This window comes from Neolamprologus multifasciatus, chromosome 6 (genome assembly GCF_963576455.1).
Source record: "Neolamprologus multifasciatus chromosome 6, fNeoMul1.2, whole genome shotgun sequence".
NCBI lineage: Eukaryota > Metazoa > Chordata > Actinopteri > Cichliformes > Cichlidae > Neolamprologus > Neolamprologus multifasciatus.
In genome coordinates, this window is record NC_140444.1 from 20520622 (window position 1) to 20543078 (window position 22457).

A 22457-nucleotide genomic window follows, 5' to 3' on the forward strand; every position below is an offset into this window, starting at 1 on the left:
AAATCACAACAACTGTCAACTTAAGGTAAGGGCACTACAATAATGCAGAGAAAAAAAACCAAATTAGATGAACCCCTATGAGCAGGAACTTGGTGATAGTCAGAAGACAGGACACTGAAGCATGCTACTGCTGGTAAAGAGGATTAAAAAGAGTTTGGCTGAAATGTATGTCTGTAATTGGCTTACAGTGCCAAAGCCAAGTTTCCAGTCTCTGTCTGTGTGGATTTTTTATTTTTTATTTTTTCAAACTGCCATACATGGAGAAGTATCCTGTTGGAGCTGTAGCTTTGTTTGAACAAGTTATTTCCCTTTCACTCAACATCAGACTCCAGTCCATAGACCGGCCATAAGTGAAAATTACAGCAAATGTCCACTTTTCACTAGAAAGTGGGGGTGAACCTAGCACCACGTGGTCATCTAATCAGAGTGGGTGATGAGGACTAATGCTGGTTTTAAATTGGACATGCTTTCCAAATGTGCATCTTTGGCAGGCTGGTGAGTCAGGTCAGCCTAAAACAGAGCTAAATGAAGACTGATTTTAAGTTAAAGCCACCGAGTCTCTAGCAGCGGGCCTTAAAGCCAAACACATAGCCCTACACTGCTCACCCTACACCTACACTGTTAAAAAAAATTAAATGTGCCAAATGGGAGAGGGTCTGGAGAAGCCGCGGAGAACATTATAGTCCCTGTAAAGTTGTTCAGCATGACCAGTTTGGTGGGGGGTCAGTGATGGTCTTATGGTCATATGACACATATGCATCGAGGGACGCACAGACCTCTACAGGCACCAGCACCCTGACTACCATTAGGTATCAGAATGACATCCTTAGACCAATCTTTAGACTGGTGGATTGGGTCCCATCGTTCCTCCGACAATGCCTGACTTTATGTGGCGAGAGTATGCAGACAGTTCCTGGAGCATGAACGAGTTGATACCATTAACTGGTACCCATATTTGGCTAACCTAAATCCATTTGAATACCTCTGGGACTGCTTCAGTCTGTTTTAGTCCATCCAGCAATGAAATTTGGTCAAAATGGACTAGCTTGCCACGTCATGTTTCTACTTTGATTTTTGGGCTGTCTGGATGTGCGTTGATCATTTTCATTTCCAGCAAACGATGTGGCATCCTTTCATTCCTAACACATCACCCAGTCTCTGTCAGTATAGATATCCAGCATGATTTTCTTCCCCATTGATCTGATGTATTTTCAAAATGTTCCTTCCTCGTTCCCAGCTTTTTTGAACAGTGTATGTGCACCGTAGCCTCACAAGGAAAGCACACAAAGTAACTCTTGACAGTCTTTCTGTGCATATCTCTGAATGTGTGTGTCCACGTAAATGTGTGTGTGTCCTCTGTCTTCCTACAGGGGGTGGTCATGTAGACTTTGATGATTTCTGTGAGCTAATGGGGCCGAGGATGGTGGCTGAGACAGCTCATATGGTCGGGCTGAAAGAGCTCCGCTGTGCCTTCAAACAGGTAAAAAGGTCTCCAGCCAGAAAGTGTAAAAAAAAATTATTCCTTTAAGCAAGTAAATTAGACCCAGTACTGACAGTTTTTTGAAGTGTGCGACCTTTCTTTAAAGATTGCCAAGAACTGTGTGACTCTTACAGGTAATAAAGGCTGAGGGAAGAGGGCTTTCTATGTAAGAATACAGAAGAAAAGGGAGAAAGAACAATATTTATATCGATGAGATTTTCATGGTTTGCGCTGTCCAGAGACCCACAGCTTATACTCTAAATACACTTCTTCATGCCACCTGTAAAATTGTTCTCAGCGGAGTTGCCTTGAAATGCTGCGGTGCCTCGTTGACGTGGGAAATATTTATTGAGTCGTTTCCTTTGACACGAATACAGAAGCAGGTACAACAGCGGCTCAGGGCCCTCGTGTGACGTCGGTTGTGGCCAGGCAAAACAAACGCGATGATGTTGATGATGTTATTTGTAAGCACAGCTTTGCACACCTGGGTTCATCCCATTACCACATTACAGAATGATAGGTTTTTAATGGGTACCACAAAACAGACAGCACTGATAATGTGCTCTTAATGATTTCAACTGAGAACACATCAGAGTGTACATCAGGCCACTGAGATTCATTTATCTGTGTTGTAAATTTAGCCTCCTGTTTTTTTTTTCTCGCTCTTTTTTCTCTGTTATGAAAATCAAGAGAGAAATTGGATATGAGCTGCCATTTGGAAATTATTTTTGAAGCTTTTTAATAAATACAGTATGCGGATACATTCAAATGCCAAATAACATATAGTTTGCAGCCAAGCCCATAACATTTTGGACAACGATATAATTCTTGTAGTTTTGCCTCCCAAATCTCTTGAATTTACCAAAAGTATTGTATTAATTCTTTATGAGTCATTTTATAAGACATTTTTAGTGATAGTTCCCCCATTTTCAGAGGCTTAAAATTTATTGGTCATTTCATGTCATGACAAATTAAGCAGATTAAAGATCTGGAGTTGATTCCAAATGATTCAATTATGCTGAAAAATACAAATGTTCTGCAGCACTATATACATATGGACAGTATTAACAGAAATAAATATATGTAAAATGTACAAATATACAATCTGGTGTAAAAAAAACTAAATATGTATTTAAATAGTGTTATGCAGTAGCGGTTTTAGATACGGGCAACACGGGCGGTTGCCCGGGGCGGCATCGTGGTGGGGGGCGGCATCATGGGCAGTGGCGGTCCTAGCCTGTTTGGCGCCCTGGGCGAACACTCCCTGTGGCGCCCCCCCCCCCCCCCCCCCCCCCACCACCCACACACACACACACACACACATGAAGAGAGAGAGAGTATGCATAGTATGCAAATGGCTATCAAACAGCAATCATAATTCGTCATACAATGAAAACAGGACAAATCAACAATTGACAATGACTAATTAATATTAAAATCTGTAATATAATGTATTGTTTGGAGTTTAGTCTGTTACTGTTGCTATTTTTACCATTTCTTCTTGGAGCAACTGTAACCCACATAATTTCCTTAGGGATTAATAAAGTATTCTGATTCTGACTCTGATTGTTTCAGGATGACCTGCCATTATCCAGTGACACATCTGCTTTCCTGTATCTTTTGCTCGTTTCTCCTCCTCTTCTTTTCTCTTTTTTCTAAACTGAGGACCTGATGGCTTTGAACTTTTCTTGTCCATCTTCCATTGTTTTTAATTTTGCACTCCAGTATGAACACCCATCCCCCAACCCAAGGATCAGCACAACATAATCTAACAGACCTACACCTTAGTTCACAGATTCACTTTGTCTAAGGTGCATTTCTGAGATTTCACACAACCCAGGATTCAAATCATAAATACATAATGGACTTGGATTTACAACATTATAAATGAAATGTGCTCTATTTGGAAGCAGCCGGCCCCCCTCCCCTTTCGACGGCTTGTGTGTGAGACTTTAAATCATCAAACTATAAATTTTAAATTGTTATTGATCCCTTTACCCCGGGTCCTAAAGTGTATATTTATTTTCTTACTCTTCTTATATATATTGTTAGTTTACTTGCACTGCTGTAACTGGAGTCTTGTCGTCTCGTCTCTCTATATACTGGACTGCATGTAGCGGAGATGACAATGAAGTTTACTTTGACTTCGGCAGCGAGCAGGCGCACCGACGAGAATTTCGAAAAAACATCGGTGCAAATTATAAGTCTGTATCATAATGTCTGGTGTTTTTGTGTTTGTTGGTTTGTTTTTATTTTGTTTTACTTTGCGAGTTGGTTATTAGATGCTGCTCCAGCCAGTCAGAAAATCATCCGCCGCCCCGCCCTCTCCTCTCTGCGCCGCAAGCAGCAGGCGCAACTCGCAAACGAAGGGCGCCCTTACTCCCAGCAAATGGGCGATAGAAAACCGATCGGTGCCTATGCCATTCCCAGTATGCGCTGGCATGACGTCGGGGCAGCACGAGTACGAGCATTTCTTTTTTTTTTTTTTTTTTTTTGCCAATGCCCGTGATGCCGCCCCCCATCACGATGCCGCCCCGGGCAACCGCCTGTGTCGCCCGTATCTAAAAATCTAAAACCGCTACTGATCACGGGCGCCAGAGGGAGTGTTCGCCCAGGGCGCCAAACAGGCTAGGACCGCTACTGGTGTTATGTATATACAGTTCGGATTATTGCACAGTGGTGGTTTATAGAGGGAAATGGGAAAATGAAGGGGTGGGACTGTGTTATCGGTGCGTGTATGAGTTAAGGTTGGTTATGGCCTTTGGGAAGAAACTGTTCTTCAGTCTGCGGAAACTGTTATTGAGAAACTGTGAGAGAGATGAATGAATGTACTGGGCAGCTCAGTTACAACAAAGACCACAGAAAACAATCAAAGTGGATGATCACAGAATTATTTCAATTATTACAAAAAGCCTTCATGACATTCAACCAAGTCAAAAACCCTCTGGAGAAGGTGGATGTGAATGTAAATACACAAAGGTAAAACCCACTGACTCAAGAAAAGAAGGCAAGACAGACATTAAATAACCATCGCTTCAATCTGTTTTGTGCTATAGGACTTTTATGCATCAAACTGTCAGTAAAATCCACATAACTGCACTGTTAGGGTTAAAAACTGGTTTAAAGTTTGAAGCCTGCACTTTGGACACAGGAGAATAAGGGGGGCTGCGAAGTCATCTTAAACTGGTGATTTGGATGGGCCGGTGGGTCTGTTGACTCCAGAGGGCTGATTATGATTTTGTTAAACTCCCGTGGTTAAACCTCAGACAGATTTTGATGTTTGAATTCAAATTCACTGTCGGTGTATGCAGGGAAAACTGCAAAAATACATATCGTTATCCACTCGTGGACCTGGGTGTATGTTATGAATGACTCCTCTGTTTCGCCTTTGACTCATTACCATTGCTGTCAGAAACCAGAAATTCCAGCTCTGGTGTTTGAATCAATTTGTGGAGAATAGGACATGAGCTCTCACCTTTTCTGAATAGGGAGCTTCAAAACTCAGGCTGAACAAATGAGAAATCATTTCAGCTCATTCTAACTTAGAGTCTCTTCAAAAGCCTTTCTCAACTACTAACTTTTCATGAGTCAGCGCTGAACCATCTGCACATTCAAGCTGTTTTCAAACTCCCAGGGAGCTCACGCAGCCAATCTGCATCCACATACTCGATGCAAAACTCAATTTCAACTTTTATTGTTTCTCTTCAGCTTATTATTCCTTGTATTGTTGTTCTGTATCCAGTGCTTGATTTCATCATTATCTAACAAATTTGTAATTAAATTTTTTCTTTTTGTTCTTTGCGTGGCTTTCAGTTCTCTTCACCTATGGTCTAATTATTCGTCTTTCTTCGCTCACTGCATGTTTGTGCTCCGACCCTCTTGCTCTTAACCCTACCCGCTACAGTTTGACTGTGATGGCGATGGAAAGATCACACTTGATGAGTTGAGGGAGGGCATGAAAAACCTCCTCGGGGAGAAGCTGAAGAAAGGCGAGCTGGAGGAGATCCTCAGTGACATTGACCTCAACAAAGATGGCAACATTGACTTTGATGGTGAGCGGTTGGGGACTTGTGTGGGAGAGGACAGACTTCAGACAAAAATATGAAAGGGAATCATTATTTTAAAACAGAAAAAGTGAGTGCAGGGGATGGGTGCGCAGTATCATTATTAGCCAGGGGTACTTGTATGACTTCCGTAGTCAGTGGATTTTCAGGCAGGCTAATCACTCCTCTACGTATCCTGCTGGCAAATCTTATGCATTTACATTATTTACATTACCTTATTCTGCTCACAATTGCTGCTTCTGCTGCAACCTCCTTTGCAACCCACCTTCATGTCAGTTTTTAAGCTTCCAAACTTAATTAATGCCAAATTCAGCTTCCCATCAGGGTCTCATCTACACTCACAGTTTTCACAATAAAGTAACATCTACTTCTTAAGGCTCCCAAAAACCTGCTCGAATTGGTGCATCAGCATGTAAAACATCCTTTCCCCGTTGCCACTAGGTTGGCGATTGCTAAACATTTCCTCTGTAGTGTAGTCATTTACATGTTTGCTTGGCAAATGAAAGGTCAGCTGTTTAATTCCAGTTGGAGACACAAATCCCCCTTTGCGGTTGTGTCAGGAAGGGCTTCTGTATGAAACTCTGCCAAACATGTCAAGCAGCCAAATTATTTAAGCCATATTCAACAACATGCGTGTTAATTACAGCAAATTAAAGTGCCATGGCAAAGTTGATTGAAATTCAACATGGCAGTCACTGTTTAAGAAAAACTGCTTTGCAGTTTAGCGTGGCCAATGACTCAAAAATATGAGGTTAATCCAATTAAATCCCTGGAAGGAGTGTATAGCTACAAGTTACTGAATACCCCAAGAACATTTTGTAAAGGGATGTTACACATGTGTCCCAGATTTTATCCATGAAGCTCAAACTATGTGACTATGTGAGAGAAAGAACTTCATTTAAATTTTATAGGTGGTGCCATGAAGCCATTTTTGTACCACCCAAGACTTATGAAATATGTAAAGTTTTCACCAGACCTGATGTAATGATGTAACTGGAGGGAATGCTGTCAAACCTGTGGTAAGGAAGGACATGGTGAACCTAGTTGGAATGGGTCAAATTTGAAAGGGACAGAAGAAGAAAAAAATTGTGAGAAAAGGGGTACAAAAGGATGAGACAGGACAGGAGGGCTGGTTAAGTCAAGGTGAGCTGGCTGGAGCAATCCAAAGTAATCAGAGCTGCATTAAGCCGATCAATTCACATGCCTGGACACCTGTCACATGCCACATGCAAAGAGCAGACACTGCTGGGCAGCTCAAGGACTCAGCAGAAATCACATTATGCTGCACTCAGATAAACAATTAACTAACACACACATATAAACACGTCCACGTGTGAGCACGTGCAACACTATCAATACGACGTTTGTGTGAGTGAGATTAGTATGCGGCACATCACAGGCTTAAAGCAAGCTGTGATCCTGTTTGCCTCGTCTCAGGACTCCAATCAATTATGATTGGGGACATATGAACAGGTGTGTCACTCCGTGGATCAATAAGCAGGTGCTCCTCATTATCATCAATTAGCCCCAAGGGCAGCATATTGAGTGTATCTATCCAGTCCTGACACATGTGCAGTATTACTACCAGGCACATGGCCCACAGAGATCCACGGCACCCATGAGGACAGTGAAAATGATCGTGTTTAGGCTCAAACTGGAGATCTGATTGACTACAACAGAGCTGCTGTTACTAGTAAAAAAAAGTGTTACTAGGTTAATTTGGAATTATGCTTTCCTACCCAGTGATCAATAGTTTCACGCCAATAATAATTGTTTGAAAGCACTTCGGAGGGACAATGGAAACACGGAAGATGTGATCGATCTGCAATCTGCAGCTGGGTTTCATTAACAGGAAACGTCAATAGCTGTCTTCATTGACAAGCTATTCCAGATGAATCAATAAGGTCAGCTAAAGAAGTAGTCATAACTCTAAAGTGGGTTTAAAGCAGTTAAAATTCAAAGTACCAAAGCGTACTGTCCTGTAAACACTTCAGTGTTTCATAAACCTGGCGAGCACATAAACGTTTTGTGATTACAGTGTCATACGGGCTGAGAACGGCGTGACTTTTTGTGATATTAGTGTCATTAGTCCTTATCAGTGGATCTGCTGCTGTCTGTCTCCCCCTGCAGAGTTTGTTATGATGCTTTCTTCACGATGACCTCTGATGGAAGAACACGGAGCATTCAGCACCCGGATTCATCAGCTGCGTGCCATTATTTCTGTCTACTTACTCCTATTGTCCTTTTTCTTTTTTTTTTGGAATATTGAATTTCACATGGCTGGCTGTGAAAGTGTAATCCACTTAGAGATCTCTTTATATTTTCATAATAAAAGTTGAGGTTGAATAAGTGCAGTGGGCAGAGGGTGAGTTATGAAACCCTTATTGTATTTGTTAATGCTGCACTGCTGCCCTCTGGTGGCAGAGAAAGAGCTGGTATGATTTCTCACCTGTTTTTACTGTATTTCCTACGGAACTGATACATGAATGGATCATACTCGAGTAGCTGTTTCTGACTGAGTGAAGAAGCAGGTGTAGCTGTGTTGGAAACAGGCAATGCTGCATATGATCTTGTACAATTTAGCAATATTTGCTAAATTAGTTATACAAATCTAAATAAATATTCCTGTAAGAGCAGCTTTTATTTAACAATTTGCACTTTTAGTTATGATGTCAATGTTGCAGAAAAATAATGCTCAGCTGTTCTGTGTGGGGAATCCCCCCCCTCCCAAAAAAAAAAAAAACACCTCCACAGCCAATGTTGAAAAAAAAGTGCATTTATTATTGAAAATTGATAACTTAAAACATCTGAGCAAAAACAAGCGAGGTCTGTCCAAAAAGCCTTTGTACAAACGGTTTACATACAACTCTACTCGTCCACCCGCTTGGCCTTTCTTAGATATTGTGAACACCCGGTAGCTCAAAATAATTCTGAAAAAAAAAAAAGATATACAGTTAAAAGTAGTATTCATGCTGTGACCAAAAAATAGGGAATGGTAACCAACGCCAAAACCACAATGCAAAATGGTGTAAGGCATATGCAGTCCTCTGACTGAAGCACTGCAGGTACCATCCTTCCTCTTCCACGCAGACAGAGAGCAGCTTTTAATAAAGAATAATGCTAACCCAATAGCTGTAGGCATGCTGTTTTTACTGGTTTCAATTTGCCATAATATTGCAAGACCCCCTTAGGATTTCAAACACAACTTATGGACACAATGTACAAATATTACTTTACTCGTAAATTAATTCAGTTTTAACTTAACTCAATGGGAAGCTGGATTGTTTTTTGTTCTAGAGAAGACACTAAAAGCACTTCAAGAACCGAACCACTGGATCCTGCAGACGCAAGCTCTAGAGGAATCTTGTGGTCCATGACAAGTATGTGGAAGAAGGAGATTAGGAATTCAGGTTCACTGTGAGCCAACCAGAAAAGAGAAGCCAGGGCCAAACCTGAGGCTGCCAAAGGAAGAAAACATTAGGAACAAAAAAAAAAAAAACTTTTCAAGGTCATGTGCTCCTCTTAAACTCAGGTTAGGAGCAACAAAATGCATGAGAAGCTGGAAGAAGCTCGAAACGTATTCTTTCAACAGGTCCTTTGCCGCTCCCTAGAGGCAGAAATGGAAGTGTAATGTAAGAAAAGTGTAATACTTTTATCTGTGTTTGGTACACATGCACCAGCTTTTAGTTGCACTTGGTCCATGCATACATCACTTCACAGTTATTCCTTTAAGTAATCTTGCTTTTACTTTTTTTGGACTTTCAGCATTTAGGATTTCACAGAGTCACGCCGCCTTTCACTGGTCTTATCAGTGTGGAAGCATTTTTGTTGTTGTTTGTTTGGGTTTTTTTTTTTTTTTTGGGCAATCTACGAGTCAAAATTGGGGGTCATTATCTCAAAATCTACTTAATAATCACAAGTTTGAGTCAGTAATTCAAATTTATGAGATACCAGCTCTGCCTGGTATTTTTTTTTTCTGTCCAGTGGCATAATTAAGCTTCCATACATCAAAGACAAAACAAACAAACACTTTTCCCCTCAGTTCACTTGCATTAATCACAAAAAAGTGATTATGGGATATTCTACTCTGTCACTCAAGAGCAACAACAAGGAAATATTAACCACGTGCTGCAGTAACTTCTCTTGTTCTTGTTTTTCTGCAGTTATTCAGGAAATATTTCTGGAAATTGACAATAAAGCAGATGAGAATAGTTGCTGTCTTATTTTTTTTTCTAGATCATTTTTCATAATTACAAACATCAAATGTTTCCCTGAGGTGGTTTGCCGTATATGTTAGAGTGAATGACAGCTTTGCACTGATCGAGTTATATACTAGTGGTGGTGGTGAGGGGGGGTCTCTTAGCTGTAACTGATGGGGTGAACTGGCAGTAGGAACAAAAGCAGGTGTTGCTGAAGGTTTCTTCTTAAATGTCACTTCAAAGTCCAAAAGATGTTTGTTTGTTTGTAGGGAAGCTCTAGTTGTTGGGGATGCTCTGCAGATATGTGAGGATGTGCTGGATCTTAACCAAACGTTCTTTGAGGGTGGTCATGGACAGGACAGACAGCTGGTATCGAGGGTCGATAGGCAGAACAGCCAGCAGCCACCAGCAGCAGGCTGGACCATTCGGAGTCGCCTGGAAGAAAGGAGGAGGAGTGTAAGCAGCTTTAAGAAAGCACAAACCTTTGCCGTGAGACGAACTGAGCCCAACTCAGTTGAGGGTCCTGGTACTATGTTTAACATCAATGAACAAGGCAAATGTGATACTCTCATCTGGAGCATGTTGAGAAAATCTCTGAAAACTAGTACTGATAAACAGACAAAACCCAAATTATTACACTCTGAATCTCAAGGATCTGAGCAGAACTGGATGTTGTAGTTTAAATTATAGAAATATTCAGTATTTTTTTTTTTATTATTCTGGCTTTGAGAAAAAGCTTTTCACTTTCTTCCAACCCCACAGTGCATGCATATTAAATTAAATCTTAATATTTCATAGAAAGTCTCATAACACAAATGCAGACTGTGGGTATTTTGGACTTTTAATGTATTAAGTCAATTATGCCAAACCACCCAGTAATCAATAACTCCAAAATCTCCTGATCATCTGACACTTTTATTTATCTATTCATTTTTTGTTGCTGCAGACATCTCACTTTTCTCTTTTCATTCATCAGAAGTGTAATTAAATCCATTCACCCATGAAACTGATTCAAATCAATCTGCTCATAGAGATTTTTAAACTCTGTACCAAGTCAGTGTTTAACTTATTTCTAACTTGGTGCTACATTTATTACTAAACTTCATAGTTTTTCCTTATGTGCAGCCAAATGCAGTACTTAACGTATGACTGTGCCAGAGTCAGGAAGCCTGAGCCAGTTAAAACATTTGCACTTGACACAGTATTAGAAGTGAATGGTCTTTATTGTGTGTGCTACAGTTAACTTCAAAGCAAATAATCTGTTTATTTCTGTGAAATCTATAATAATGGAATAAAAGGTCAGTGTCGTGTCTTTGCTAGCATGTGGTAAAGTCTTTTCATGACACTGTTCTGATGCAACAGGGCAGCCAGGATTAGCTATGAAGCACCCTTTAAGCTCTTTAGCCTATATTGTCAATAGACTCCACCCAGTGGGTGTCCAAAGAAGTGAGCTGTAATCCCCTTTAGCGCTGCAGGCTGCAAGTAAAAGCTACATCTGAGCGCACACAGCACCTACGTTAAGGTATTAAGATCCCTGACGCAAGCGAGTACATGGCAATACGGGTCTCCCAAAAAGGCAAGTGTGTCGAGTTTCAAACGGTCCAGTTTCATATAATAATTTAAAGTCCAAGTAATGCAAGATTTACTGGCCGTGTGCTGTTTCCAAGAAGACGACCGCTGTTGGCGAATTCAGAAGATACAAGTTCTGATAATAATAAATCTTCTTAACAATCAACTCTGCTGCCAACTCCCTGCCGTGCAGTATTTTCACAAACTGTTCTGCTATACAAACAATATAAAGTGACTCACACCATTAATACTTTTCCCCCATATTAATTCCCACTGCAGGGAGGCACACATCAGCAGAAGTTTAATTATGCAGAAGGTTTCATTTTCCAGCTCACTTATTCTAAATTGATCATGAATTACAAGTCATCCCCTTGTTCATCAAATGCAGCTTTAATTTAAAACACACACACATGCTTGTGTAATCATTGCTGCACTCCAAGACATCAGTGAAGAGCAATATTTTCTGTGTAATATAACAGTAAACACAAAGAAACCACAGAAAGCTTTGCAGTTAAATGCAAATGGCTTACATCCATCCCAATAAGCTCAAGAATTCGATTACCATTTGTTGGTTTATGTGAGATATTTGCAAGTGTGTCAGATACTATTTAATCTGCACAGAGATATTCAGATCTTCACAGATGGAAGTTTGGATATGCTGTGAGACGTACCTGGATGTCAGCTTCTCGTTCTGGCATTGGTCCAAAGTGCTGCAGGATTTGGTTGTGGAAGTGGATCTTGAGGTTCTGGAACCAAACTCGGGCCTGCTCATACACTGCATCGTGCAGCTCTTGTAGTCTTGCTAGTTCTTCACTGTCTTCCACCTGGCAAGCAAAGAATTGTTTGGCCTGGTTAAACTTAAGATACTTGATTTTTCTCCAAGAACAAAAAACAGGATTCCTTCCACCTAAATGACATTCACTGTGGTTCTTACTCTGCTATCCTCCAAGTGCTCAATATCTGCAGTACTGTAACCGTCCTTCATTCCTCGGGACAGGACCCGGAAGCGTTTTCCTCCAATGGTGTCCACTACCGAACGCCCATCGGGGAGGAAATGGACACTCCTGATGATCAGCATGCAGCCGTAGTCTGCAAACCTGCAGGAAGGCATATGACTGTTTATTTAGAAAATGTAGCTGAGGTAAATTGTTCTAATGACCCCTGAAGGGCCTTAGGTAATTAATTACATGCAATAACATGTCTACTGACATCTACCAGTCATGAGCAGAAAAATCAATGAAGACTTTGAACAAGTGCTTTCATAACTATCTTTATCTTGCATAAAGACTTTTGTTTAGTCACTTATGCAAACCACAACACAGTGCCTGTGCTTGCGTACTTACCCTTTTTCGGGGTCACTGATGCACATCCCAAACTGCCGGGTGCCTGTGTCCATGCAGCGGCGAATCATGAGGCGGTAACGTGGCTCAAACACATGTAGGGGACAAGGCACAGTAGGGTACGCCATGGTACACACAAAGATAGGCACATTCTTTGTCAGGCTGGGGAGAAGGAATTAAAGGAAAACGAGTTTAGGACTTTTCTATGATGTGCATAAAACACTTACTGATAAACATGATGCTTGAATGAAAAGGCTGCTCACTCAGAAAGCTCTCTGGTCTCCTCCTGGTGAGTTTTAGTCCTCTCTGCATACTCCCGGCTCAAGTACTGTTTGATCAGCATGTCCAGGAGTATGGTCTCCTTAAATTTCCTAGATGCCAGATACTGAAGAGAGCAGGACAATGGGTTAATAAAAACAGGAAGCACAGAGCACCTTAAAAAAATTAGCAGAACACCAGCACAATTTTGGTAAATTTGTGTCTCTCACCTCTTTGAGACTCTCTTTACAGAGCGGGCACTGGGGCATGTGATCCAAGCAGCGTTCCAGGCAGTTTTTACAGAAGGTGTGGCCACATGGTGTGGTTACAGGCTCATAAAACAATCTGCATTGGTCACAAAAATTCAACAATCAGCTTGTTGTTTTAGATGTAAGCAGCCAGGCTGTTGAGTCATATCCATGAGCGCTGATGTAAGCCAGCAGTAAATGTGGCACACAAGGCAGTGCTTACCTCATGCATAGAGAACACTCCAGGTCATTGGAGTCCAGCAGATCCTTGGGAACAATTCTCATTTTAGGTTTGGTGGGGGGGGGTTTGGAGCCTTTTGCCACACCTTAAGACAAGAAGAGGTATTTTAATAAAATTTAATTGAATTAAATTTGGGTTAGAAATTAAAAACAAAACGGCAGAAAGCTGTTCAATGCACCTTGCTTTTTATGCTTGCTACTTCCGCTGTCCACTACACAGGGCTCTATGTCTGACACTGACAACTTCCTCTTCAGGAGGCTTCCTTTGTCCTGGTCCCCCAGTTGAGGAGCAGAGCAAACTCTCTTTAGACCCTCCTCACTACAATTAGAGCTATGCGATCGTAGTGAATGAGCTCGGCTCAAACCAGGTCGCTCCACACTTTCCCAGCGTTTCTACACAATGACACAGGACAGAGGTTAAGAAGATGATGGTGGTTCTTTCACTGGTGTGGCTACAACTGCCATTATTAACAAATTCATTATCAAACTCTGTGATTGAGCTCCATTGTGTTAGTACCTCCTGGTTTTCCAGATGGTGCGCAGAGGCAGCACGGACTTGGTGGAGGTGTTGCCTTTGAACTGGCCTCTGTGGTTGGGCTTGGGTATCTGCCACAAGGGTTTTACTGCGTAAGTGAGTCAGTGCGTTCTGTGTTGTTTCCCTCAGGCCAACCTTCACATTCTCATCACCGGGGGAGAGGAGATCACACAAGATCTGTGAAAAGAAGTCACCTAAAATCATCAATGCCATCCTGGGAAGCTTAAAAAACCTGAAGAAGAAACACTTCTGGGTACTAGAGGACTCAGATAGTGCTAGAGCCGGTGTCCCATATTTGTAAGATTTGCTCATTCAAATTCAAATGAATCATCAAACACTGGCTTTAAACTACATATCGTGCCACACAGGTTGAAAGAATACAGTTAGGTCCATACATTTTTGGATACCGACACACGTAACACGGGCCTAAAGAGCAGATTTACTCTATTTCAAAGGGTTCAACAAAATACTGTCTTCACCACTAAAGAATTACAGCCACTTGTATACACTGTGAATTTTCTTCTCAGGTTCATGTAATACTCTTTTTTTTCACACAGTAATAATATAACAGTTTAATTTTCAGGCCTCAAACATACAGTGTGCAGCGAAGGAAACATAGGCTTATTTGTCCTCTCTGCACAACGGGCTTACTGAGAAAAGAATAAACTACACACTAACATTTGTTCCTTCATTGAAGTGATTTATGTTATGTTCAAAATAAATAATTAATTCCCAGATGTCAGTAAAACAACACTCACAGTTTTAGATTAATCCCAGACTAAAAAAAACAAAACATATCAATGAACATCTAAAATTTAAAAGTAGTAGTAGCTTATTGTCTACTACTGACAGAGCCTGAATTATAGATCATTTCACACATGCTTCACTCACTCGTTTTCCTCTACACCGTTTTCTCCAACACTGCATAAAAAAATATTTCATCAGAATATTTCCACAGGAAACTGCGTGCAGCAAATAAGGCCTGTGATAAAGCTGGTGAAAGTGATGATCCTGCCAAAATGTGTATGCACCACAACTTCTGTTCTTCATTTTTACCCTTTTACTCTTATTTTAACAGATGTGTAACCATATGCTGAGCATCATTTCAGTGTTGTGTGAGCTTAGTCATGAAAACGAGGACAGTGGGTGTCATTTTCATATTCATTAATTAGTTGATTGCTACATTTTGGTACTGAGGAGGCTGGTACAACTCGTACAACCTTGGTTTATTGGCTCATGCTGCCGAGCTTCCATGCTGTAGCAGAAAGATGCCTAGTTCACTTCTAATTTCCAAATCAGAAGCATGAGAAATTTAGTTAAGATGCCAACACACCCAGTAACCCAAAATGACCAAACGAATCAATTTTTGAAACGCGATTACAGAAAACGCTTGTGTCGGCAGCTGACCACAGACCAGGTTGGGCACATAATGGCGAACTGTCACGCTATGCAGAGAACGAATGTAGTCCTGCATACATTAGTCAGCTGCATGTCACTTATGTAACTACAATACTGTGCTCTGTCTGATCTTTAAGTGGTACTAATGTCATTAGAGGCACAGTCATAAGATCTGACCCACTAACAACTTGTGCAATTGTAAGACAGATGATCCCAGGGAGATCGAAGGAACCAGCAATGTTCATGGTCATGGAAGTACAAACCAAAAGCAATGTCATTTGTGTACATCCAATGTCCCTCATACAGTCCACAATCATCACCTTGAGTAAAGCACCCACAGTAAATGCTTCATATTTCCATATTTCCAATAGCTTTAATGTCCCATGGCCTATGTAATTAATTTATTACTTTCTCTTTTCAATTTAAATATATCAGCATCAATGACCAGAATAATAAAACTGTAAAGGACATTTGACAATATAAATCCTATTAAAAACACAGCAACGCAACAGCTCCTTCCATTCAGGATGCTTATAAAACCTAATGTCTCTAACATGCTCCCAGTTAAATGAGTAATTCAGTAGTTAAGATTAAGATGTCATGACAAAAGGTGATTACATTAGGGTTGTAATATAATAGCAGATGCTAAATAAACAGACAAATAGCTCTAAAGTAAATAATAAATGAATAAGGAGAAGGAGAGCTTTGTGTTCCCAGCTTAGACACTCGTGCCCTGGATCTAAACTACTTAAAATAGTTAAAACGGTATGAATTCCACTTCCTCCCTGGCAGCAGACTCACAGCAGACACTGTAACCCTCTCACCTTTTCCACTTGTCTTTTAGCACAGGGAAAGTCCTCATCAACAGCCAGGCAGTGGAGGAAGACTTTGAGAGACTCGTCCACTTGGCCCATCTCATGCAGCACCATAGCTTTCCTAAATAAAGCCTGAAAGAAGACGTGCAAATGTGACTCTCAGATAAGCTTCAAAAACACAAGCTAAAGGTGTAGCTTATATATATATATATATATATATATATATATATATACACACAATGCTTTCAATGCCTGTCAATATGACTATGCATGACATAGATAAAATCACAAAACATGTCGTAGGCATTCGACACAGACGTTTGGTGTCGTGCTTGTGATGTAATAGTCATTAATGTCTGTGACCTTAATCGCTGCATTCTCAGTTGCCATCGAGAAAACCTTGACTGGTCATGACACTCTTTTGTAACATATTTACCCAAAGAGAAGCTCCTTTATGTAACAGTAAAAATAGCAGCCCGCTGTTAAAAGTACGGCCTGTAAGCAAACTTCTCCGGGAAGTATAATTCACTGGTCACTAATCCAACATAAACCTTGAAAGGTGTTCTATATCAATGTGGATGAATGAATAAACCTTGCTGCTGTAAACTGGTCTGCAAGTTACCGGTCATTAGCATATAACGACACTAATGACACAGTTAATGAGGCCGCTCTCTCTCCATCTGTGGGGCTGTGATGGCAGCAGTCTTAAAATACACCTTTTCTAAGTAAAGGCTGGCTGACCGATATATCACAACAGGTGAATGCACACTAGACTCGACTATGCAAAAGGTAGTTGTGTGAGTTCGTCCACCATCCTTAGGGAGTTCTATGCTAACTTACCCAACACCAGTCATTCAACCACATAAATCCCTCAGACTTTTACAAATTTTACAAAGTCATTCTGTTTCTTTATTATTTATTAGTCATGCTTCATTTCTATTTTTAAAGCAGACTAACATATTCCTGCAGTATCACTGAATGACCTACTTCAGCAGAACAGCTGGATCGGGGACAAACGTTAGTGTCCTCCAAAGCCTGGCGGTACTGTTTCAGACCCATGTACGCCTCCGCTCGAGACAGTCGCGCCACCACCATCGTGTCTGGATCTGCAGGGGACAGGATGAAAAGGAGAGGGGAAAGAAAAACTTTTAATAAACCTCAACACTTGCACAAACACAAACCATTCAGTTGCTGCATGATTTGACATGTATGTGACATGCAACGCAGGTTAAACCTCAAGTAATAGCACACATACCAATTAAGTCTATAACTCACTGAGCTACCCCACAATATTTCCTAGCTGCACAGGCAGGTACTGTTTTCCCCTCAACAGAAAATATTTCCTGCAAGTCACACATTATGCAATTAATCAGGACCCTGCATTACATATTAACTGTGTCAATGAATTCTGGGCAAACAGTGTAAAAGGAAAACAAGCTGCAGAAGCCTGCAAGACCAGAGAGAGATTGGTTGACTTTATGGTTCTGTCCACTGTGGTAGCTTAAATTAAAAAGAAAAAGCACTACAAAACATGACATATGTTTAAACACAATGACAGGCTTTTTTGAAAGGCAGACTGCTTTGTTGTTGGTAGAACAGCTGCCATTAAGGAGGGCCTAAAACAGCTCTAAATATTTCCACCTGTGAGAAAGACTAAACATTAAGATGAAGATATATTCCACTGTAATCAGCTATGTAATCAGCTTGCCTCAACCTTTTAAAGCAATCTGTCTGCGTGGCAGATGAAGTTTGTTACTTAACTGCTGTGTCATCATAAACCACATTGCATACTGTCAGTGCTAATAATGTATTACGTTTCCCTGAGAGAGATTATCTCATTTCTATGAAGCATTTGAGATACTAATTGGAAGGGTAAGGGTAGTTTGTCTTGTCATCATTACATCAGCGAAGCACCCACTCTGTGTCTGGAACTTTCTATCCTCCCCTCAGGTTGGATGCAGAACTGTGGGTCTGCACTGTCGTAAGCAGGTGCTACGACTGCAATAGCGCCTCAGCGGCATCGGTGTAAAGTCCTCTACCCACTGTTGAGTGACAGAAGGGTAATGCCGCTATTATCTTTATGTAACTTTTAATGTGTACAAATCACTGCTTTTGGGACGACCTGAGAGACAATCCAGGAAGAGGGCAGGCTGTAATTTCATATTTTGTCATTTGTCATCTGGCACACAGCCTTTCCTTCCTTTTTAAAATAGTCGCAGCAGCAAACAAGAACAAAAAACGAACACCCAAATATATGATGTTAATTTGAAAGCAAGTAACTCCAAGCATCTAATGTAGGGAAGGAAGTGCATTTGGGTTGTATTGATTATTTCTTAATTTATCCTCAGCAAGCTCCATGTTACATCCAGAAAAAAACAAACCATTTACCGTTTTAGGGGGGAAAGGGGGGGATAAAGTTTTGCTTTAAGTTACTCAAACCATCAAATGCAATTCATTTTGTTCTGATTAACTAAGACGTGCCTTCAAGTCTGAGTTTCTGGGGGTTCCTGGAACACGGTTAACCCTTTCGTTAAACATCCTGATATTGTGCTGCTTATGTCTGAGTAACAGAGGTCAAAAAGGATGCAGCATGTTACATGAGATAAATCACATGAAGGTCCAAAGCAGTTTTCCAGACCTACTGTCAAGCTGCCAGGCTATAGAACTACTATCCTAATTACTATAACAGCACATGTTTAATGAATAGACTAGATTTCCTTCATTGTGTGATTGAAAGTAATCAGAAATTTAGTAATCAGGAAATAAAAAAAGAAGGAAAAGAAAGCATGTTCTTCTTGTAAGACAGCAGCATACCCACAATGCATCACGCTGCTTTACTTTCTATTTTTGTTTTCACGAAGGCAGGGTATGCCATCCTCTGGCCTGTCCTCTTTAACCTGGGAGCTCAGTGTACGTGCGGGCAGTTTACCGTATGACTAGTTTGTTTTTACCGGACAGAGGAGCATTACTCACTTCAATACACCCACATAGGGGTTTCCTATCAATACGTGCATCTGCACCTGCGAAACTCAATGCCAACAAACCTCCCACGTCACTGGCAGGCTAACTACAAATAAATAAACCAGCCTGGTTTAGTTTCTTTCATTGCATAACTTGCTGCCTTTGCTGGGTGTGTATACGGACCCCCGGCACCTTCTAAGACATTTATGAAACCGTGGTTCGCCCAGACATAACAATTACAAAATACAACCGCCCTCCCCCCATAAGAAGTTACAAAACCTGCTCCAATATGTGTCACGACCTGCCTTACGCAACGTGCACAAAGCGCGCATGCCCATCTTGTGCCATTTCGTAAGCTGGGCCCAGCAGATAGGCAGAGCAAGAGTAGACTGGCGTCAGTATAACACATGAAATTAAGTAATTACTACTTAAAAAAAAATGTTGGTCACCATGTTGTCGCCTCTGAACCCATTGAGGGCAGGGGCCATACACGTATCCCGCTCCCGTCACTACTACACAACGCTGGTTAAGTAATAACACACCCGCACTCCAGTCATGCCTGCTCGGTGAGAGTGCGCAGTAGACACACCTCTCCCGAGTGCACGGCTGGCACTGTTAACAACACTGACCTGACTGAATCACGTCGGTTGCTAGCTCCACGGCTTCTTGGTAGCGTTTTCTTCTACAGAGTGCGTCCACTTCCATTACTTTTTTCGATTTTTCCACCTCCTCCGGGAACCATTTACTTAGTAGTCCGCACAAAATCACGTTCACTTTCTCCTCGCCCCTCACGTGTTCACTACACAGTTTACATTTGTCAAGCAGCCGTCGCTGTATGCATCGTTTACAGTATGAATGTCCACAGGCTAAGGTCACGGGTTCACCTAGAAAGCAGTGACAGTTAGGACACTCCAGCACGTCCTCCTCCGCGGAGCTCTCCGCCGCTTCCCAGCTACTACGGCCCGACAGCGGCTCTGGCCCGGCCGCTTTCCTCTTAAAGTTGCGGAGGATACAGTCCACGAAAGTGCTGAGCTGCTCGGGCTGCACAGGACTGTACCGCATAGCAGCTGAAAACCAGTCAATGGCTTCTCTAAGGCAGTTTTCGGACGCTAGAGCGTTAGCTTTCTGAAGTATAAGTTCATGGTGGTCCTCCTCTTCCGAGACGTTGCCCGAGTCAGCACCGATGAAGAAGGCGCTTCTCTCCTCCAGGTCGTCCGCCGCTTGCGGCTGGAGCGACATATTAGCGTCTAAAAAGATGAGCAATAATATGTTATAGAGACTTAGGCTTTCTTCTGCTAACGTGTTTATCCATTTTACGGCTGCCGTGGTCCTCAGCGGTATATTGAACGCACTTTCCCATAGATACCCGATTGTTACATAAAAAAAATAAATAATTGTCACGTGAGCAGCAGACTCGTGCCGTGATTGGTCGGGACCTCTCGGTTACAAAACCTGTGCTTGAAAGTTTCATAACTACGGAAGAGACGTAGTAAAGTTGCCAGTGTGCCAAATGTCAACGCTCTAACTGGAACTTTTTAACCCCCCAAGTCCTTTACAGTCAAATAAAACCAAACAGAAGCCATATTACTGCGAAGGTTTGAGCGGGAGGTTTTGAAACCAGGGGAAATAGGAAACCTACTAAAAGGCATTCATAACTGCTTGTGTAATACGATTTTGTAACACTTTCCCAAGTGTCAGTTTTATGTAATTAATTTCATGCACCTTATGTTTTCCTTTTTCTTTCGACTTTCTCAGTGTAGTTTCATACTTTCATTTGCTGCCGGAAATATTTACTGTTTGATTTTTTTAGAAAGTTTTGCACAGAAAAGCAAAGATCACAACACCCGGTCACTGCTAGCATTACGTCACAGCCATATTATTTATGTAAGGGGAAATTACCTTTCTCCAAAGGTAACAGGGCTTGAGGTCCGGTGTCTGGGGAGGTGTGTTTTTCTACCCAGGTATGCTTTTACTGCAGTGGCAGTGTGTTTGGGATCATTGTCATACTGATATATGAAGCTGTTGCCAATCAGATGGTTTCCAGATGGTATTGCATGGTGAATCATCTAGCTGAAATACTATTGGTGTTGTTCCAAACCATGACAGCCTTTTCCCCTGTTTCTCTTTCATACAAATGTCTTCTTGACGGCGGCCCTTCCACTGAGACCATTTCTCATAATACTTCGACAAACAGTAGGTGCAGATGCATCTCTCATGTCCGATTTCAAGTCACATATAGGGAAAGTACACCCAGTTTTTAAAAAAATGTGGTTAATCACAGTTAAATCGTGATTTGGATTGTGATCTATCTATCTATCTATCTATCTATCTATCTATCTATCTATCTATCTATCTATCTGAATCTGCTTCTTCAAACTGACTGTTGAGTCACTTCAGCTGTCAAAATGTGTTCTCCTGGCTGTAAGTTTCTGTGGCAATTGTGGTAATACTATGGTTACATTATTATAGCTATCGAACAGGATATCCACTCACGTCCCCTCATGCTTAACCAGTCTTGGCTTTAATGATACACAGATGTTCAGAGGTCATCAGCTCTAAGTGAAAAGTAAAAGGGTGATTTATGAAATTCTGCAATCTTTGGGGAAACGCTGTAAAAACGTTACACAGTGTAGCTGAGATTTTATGAGGCGGTGTGAACCTGATTGAGTTTTGTATAACGTGGAGGGACACCTCCCTCTAGTGGTTAAAGAATGTTATTGCTTTAATGGACTTGTTTAAAAAAGTTTTATTTGTAAAGTTATTTATTTACAAAATGTCTGCATTGAATAAATACAAAAAAATATGTATTTATTTTTAATCGAATGAATTTTAAAGCATGTCAAATAAATGTTTTATACTGAAAAATAGAAATGTACATAGCATTAATGATCACTTGTCAACGTGCAGTTCATTATATGTAATATTTCGCATGGATCGCATTATTTGGCTCTTAGCACATACTGATGGTACGCAATACACAGAGAGCACGATGAAGCAGTTTGCACTGTCATGTGATAGGCTTGTTATAAACACCCACTAGAGGGCAGTGTTGCACTGTGTAAACTGTGAGTCACAACTCGCTCACTCGAATGATCAGATGCATAAACTAGCATACAGCTCCACGACTAACCCCAGGAGGTTAAACTTTCAGTTTAACTTTTTTTGTGTGTGATTTGTGTGTCCACTACAGAGGATGTGAATGAACAGGCTGGGTCTCAGGAGGTTAAAACTGTGCAGACGCACAACTTGAACTTTGCTCATTTGCTACATTAAACACGTTACAGTGCCACTGATGATAACAGAGTCAGCACGCCCTCCTTTCATGAATCGTCCTTGCTCTTTCCTTGTCG

The 22457-nt window shown here is 41.2% G+C and overlaps 2 protein-coding genes across 5 annotated transcripts in view; one reads left to right on the forward strand and one right to left on the reverse strand.

Moving 5' to 3' along the window:
* cabp4 (calcium binding protein 4) overlaps nt 1-9573 on the forward strand; it is a 34348-nt gene extending 24775 nt beyond the window's left edge. For 2 of the 4 annotated variants that reach the window (XM_085161667.1, XM_085161665.1), the window contains 2 exons: nt 1371-1480; nt 5385-9573. In XM_085161667.1, the coding sequence (XP_085017793.1) occupies nt 1371-1480; nt 5385-5585 (311 nt within the window). In that variant the 3' untranslated portion in view covers nt 5586-9573. The remainder of the gene's footprint in view (nt 1-1370; nt 1481-5384) is intronic. The other 2 variants (XR_014874373.1, XM_085161666.1) reach the window with 2 other exon arrangements.
* Nucleotides 9367-20493, reverse strand: lonrf1 (LON peptidase N-terminal domain and ring finger 1). Its single transcript, XM_085161655.1, has 12 exons — nt 19737-20493; nt 17134-17252; nt 16156-16278; nt 13916-14110; nt 13578-13791; nt 13382-13484; nt 13141-13255; nt 12916-13037; nt 12656-12814; nt 12247-12409; nt 11984-12136; nt 9367-10178 (listed from the first exon to the last, which is right to left on the reverse strand). Exons 1-12 carry the CDS (start codon nt 20344-20346, stop codon nt 10020-10022), a joined length of 2235 nt encoding a protein of 744 aa, XP_085017781.1. The 5' UTR covers nt 20347-20493; the 3' UTR covers nt 9367-10019.
* Between the last annotated feature and the right edge of the window lie 1964 nt (nt 20494-22457).

What these genes read in the sequence shown, in the direction of transcription:
- lonrf1 (XM_085161655.1), bottom strand. Translation starts at nt 20,346, where the DNA reads ATGTCGCTCCAGCCGCAAGCGGCGGACGACCTGGAGGAGAGAAGCGCC. An exon ending in TAGCAAGCATAAAAAGCAAG is followed by an intron (nt 13,485 to 13,577) that starts GTGCATTGAACA and finishes TCTTGTCTTAAG; the next exon opens with GTGTGGCAAAAGGCTCCAAA. An exon ending in AGCACTTGGAGGATAGCAGA is followed by an intron (nt 12,137 to 12,246) that starts GTAAGAACCACA and finishes TTTGCTTGCCAG; the next exon opens with GTGGAAGACAGTGAAGAACT.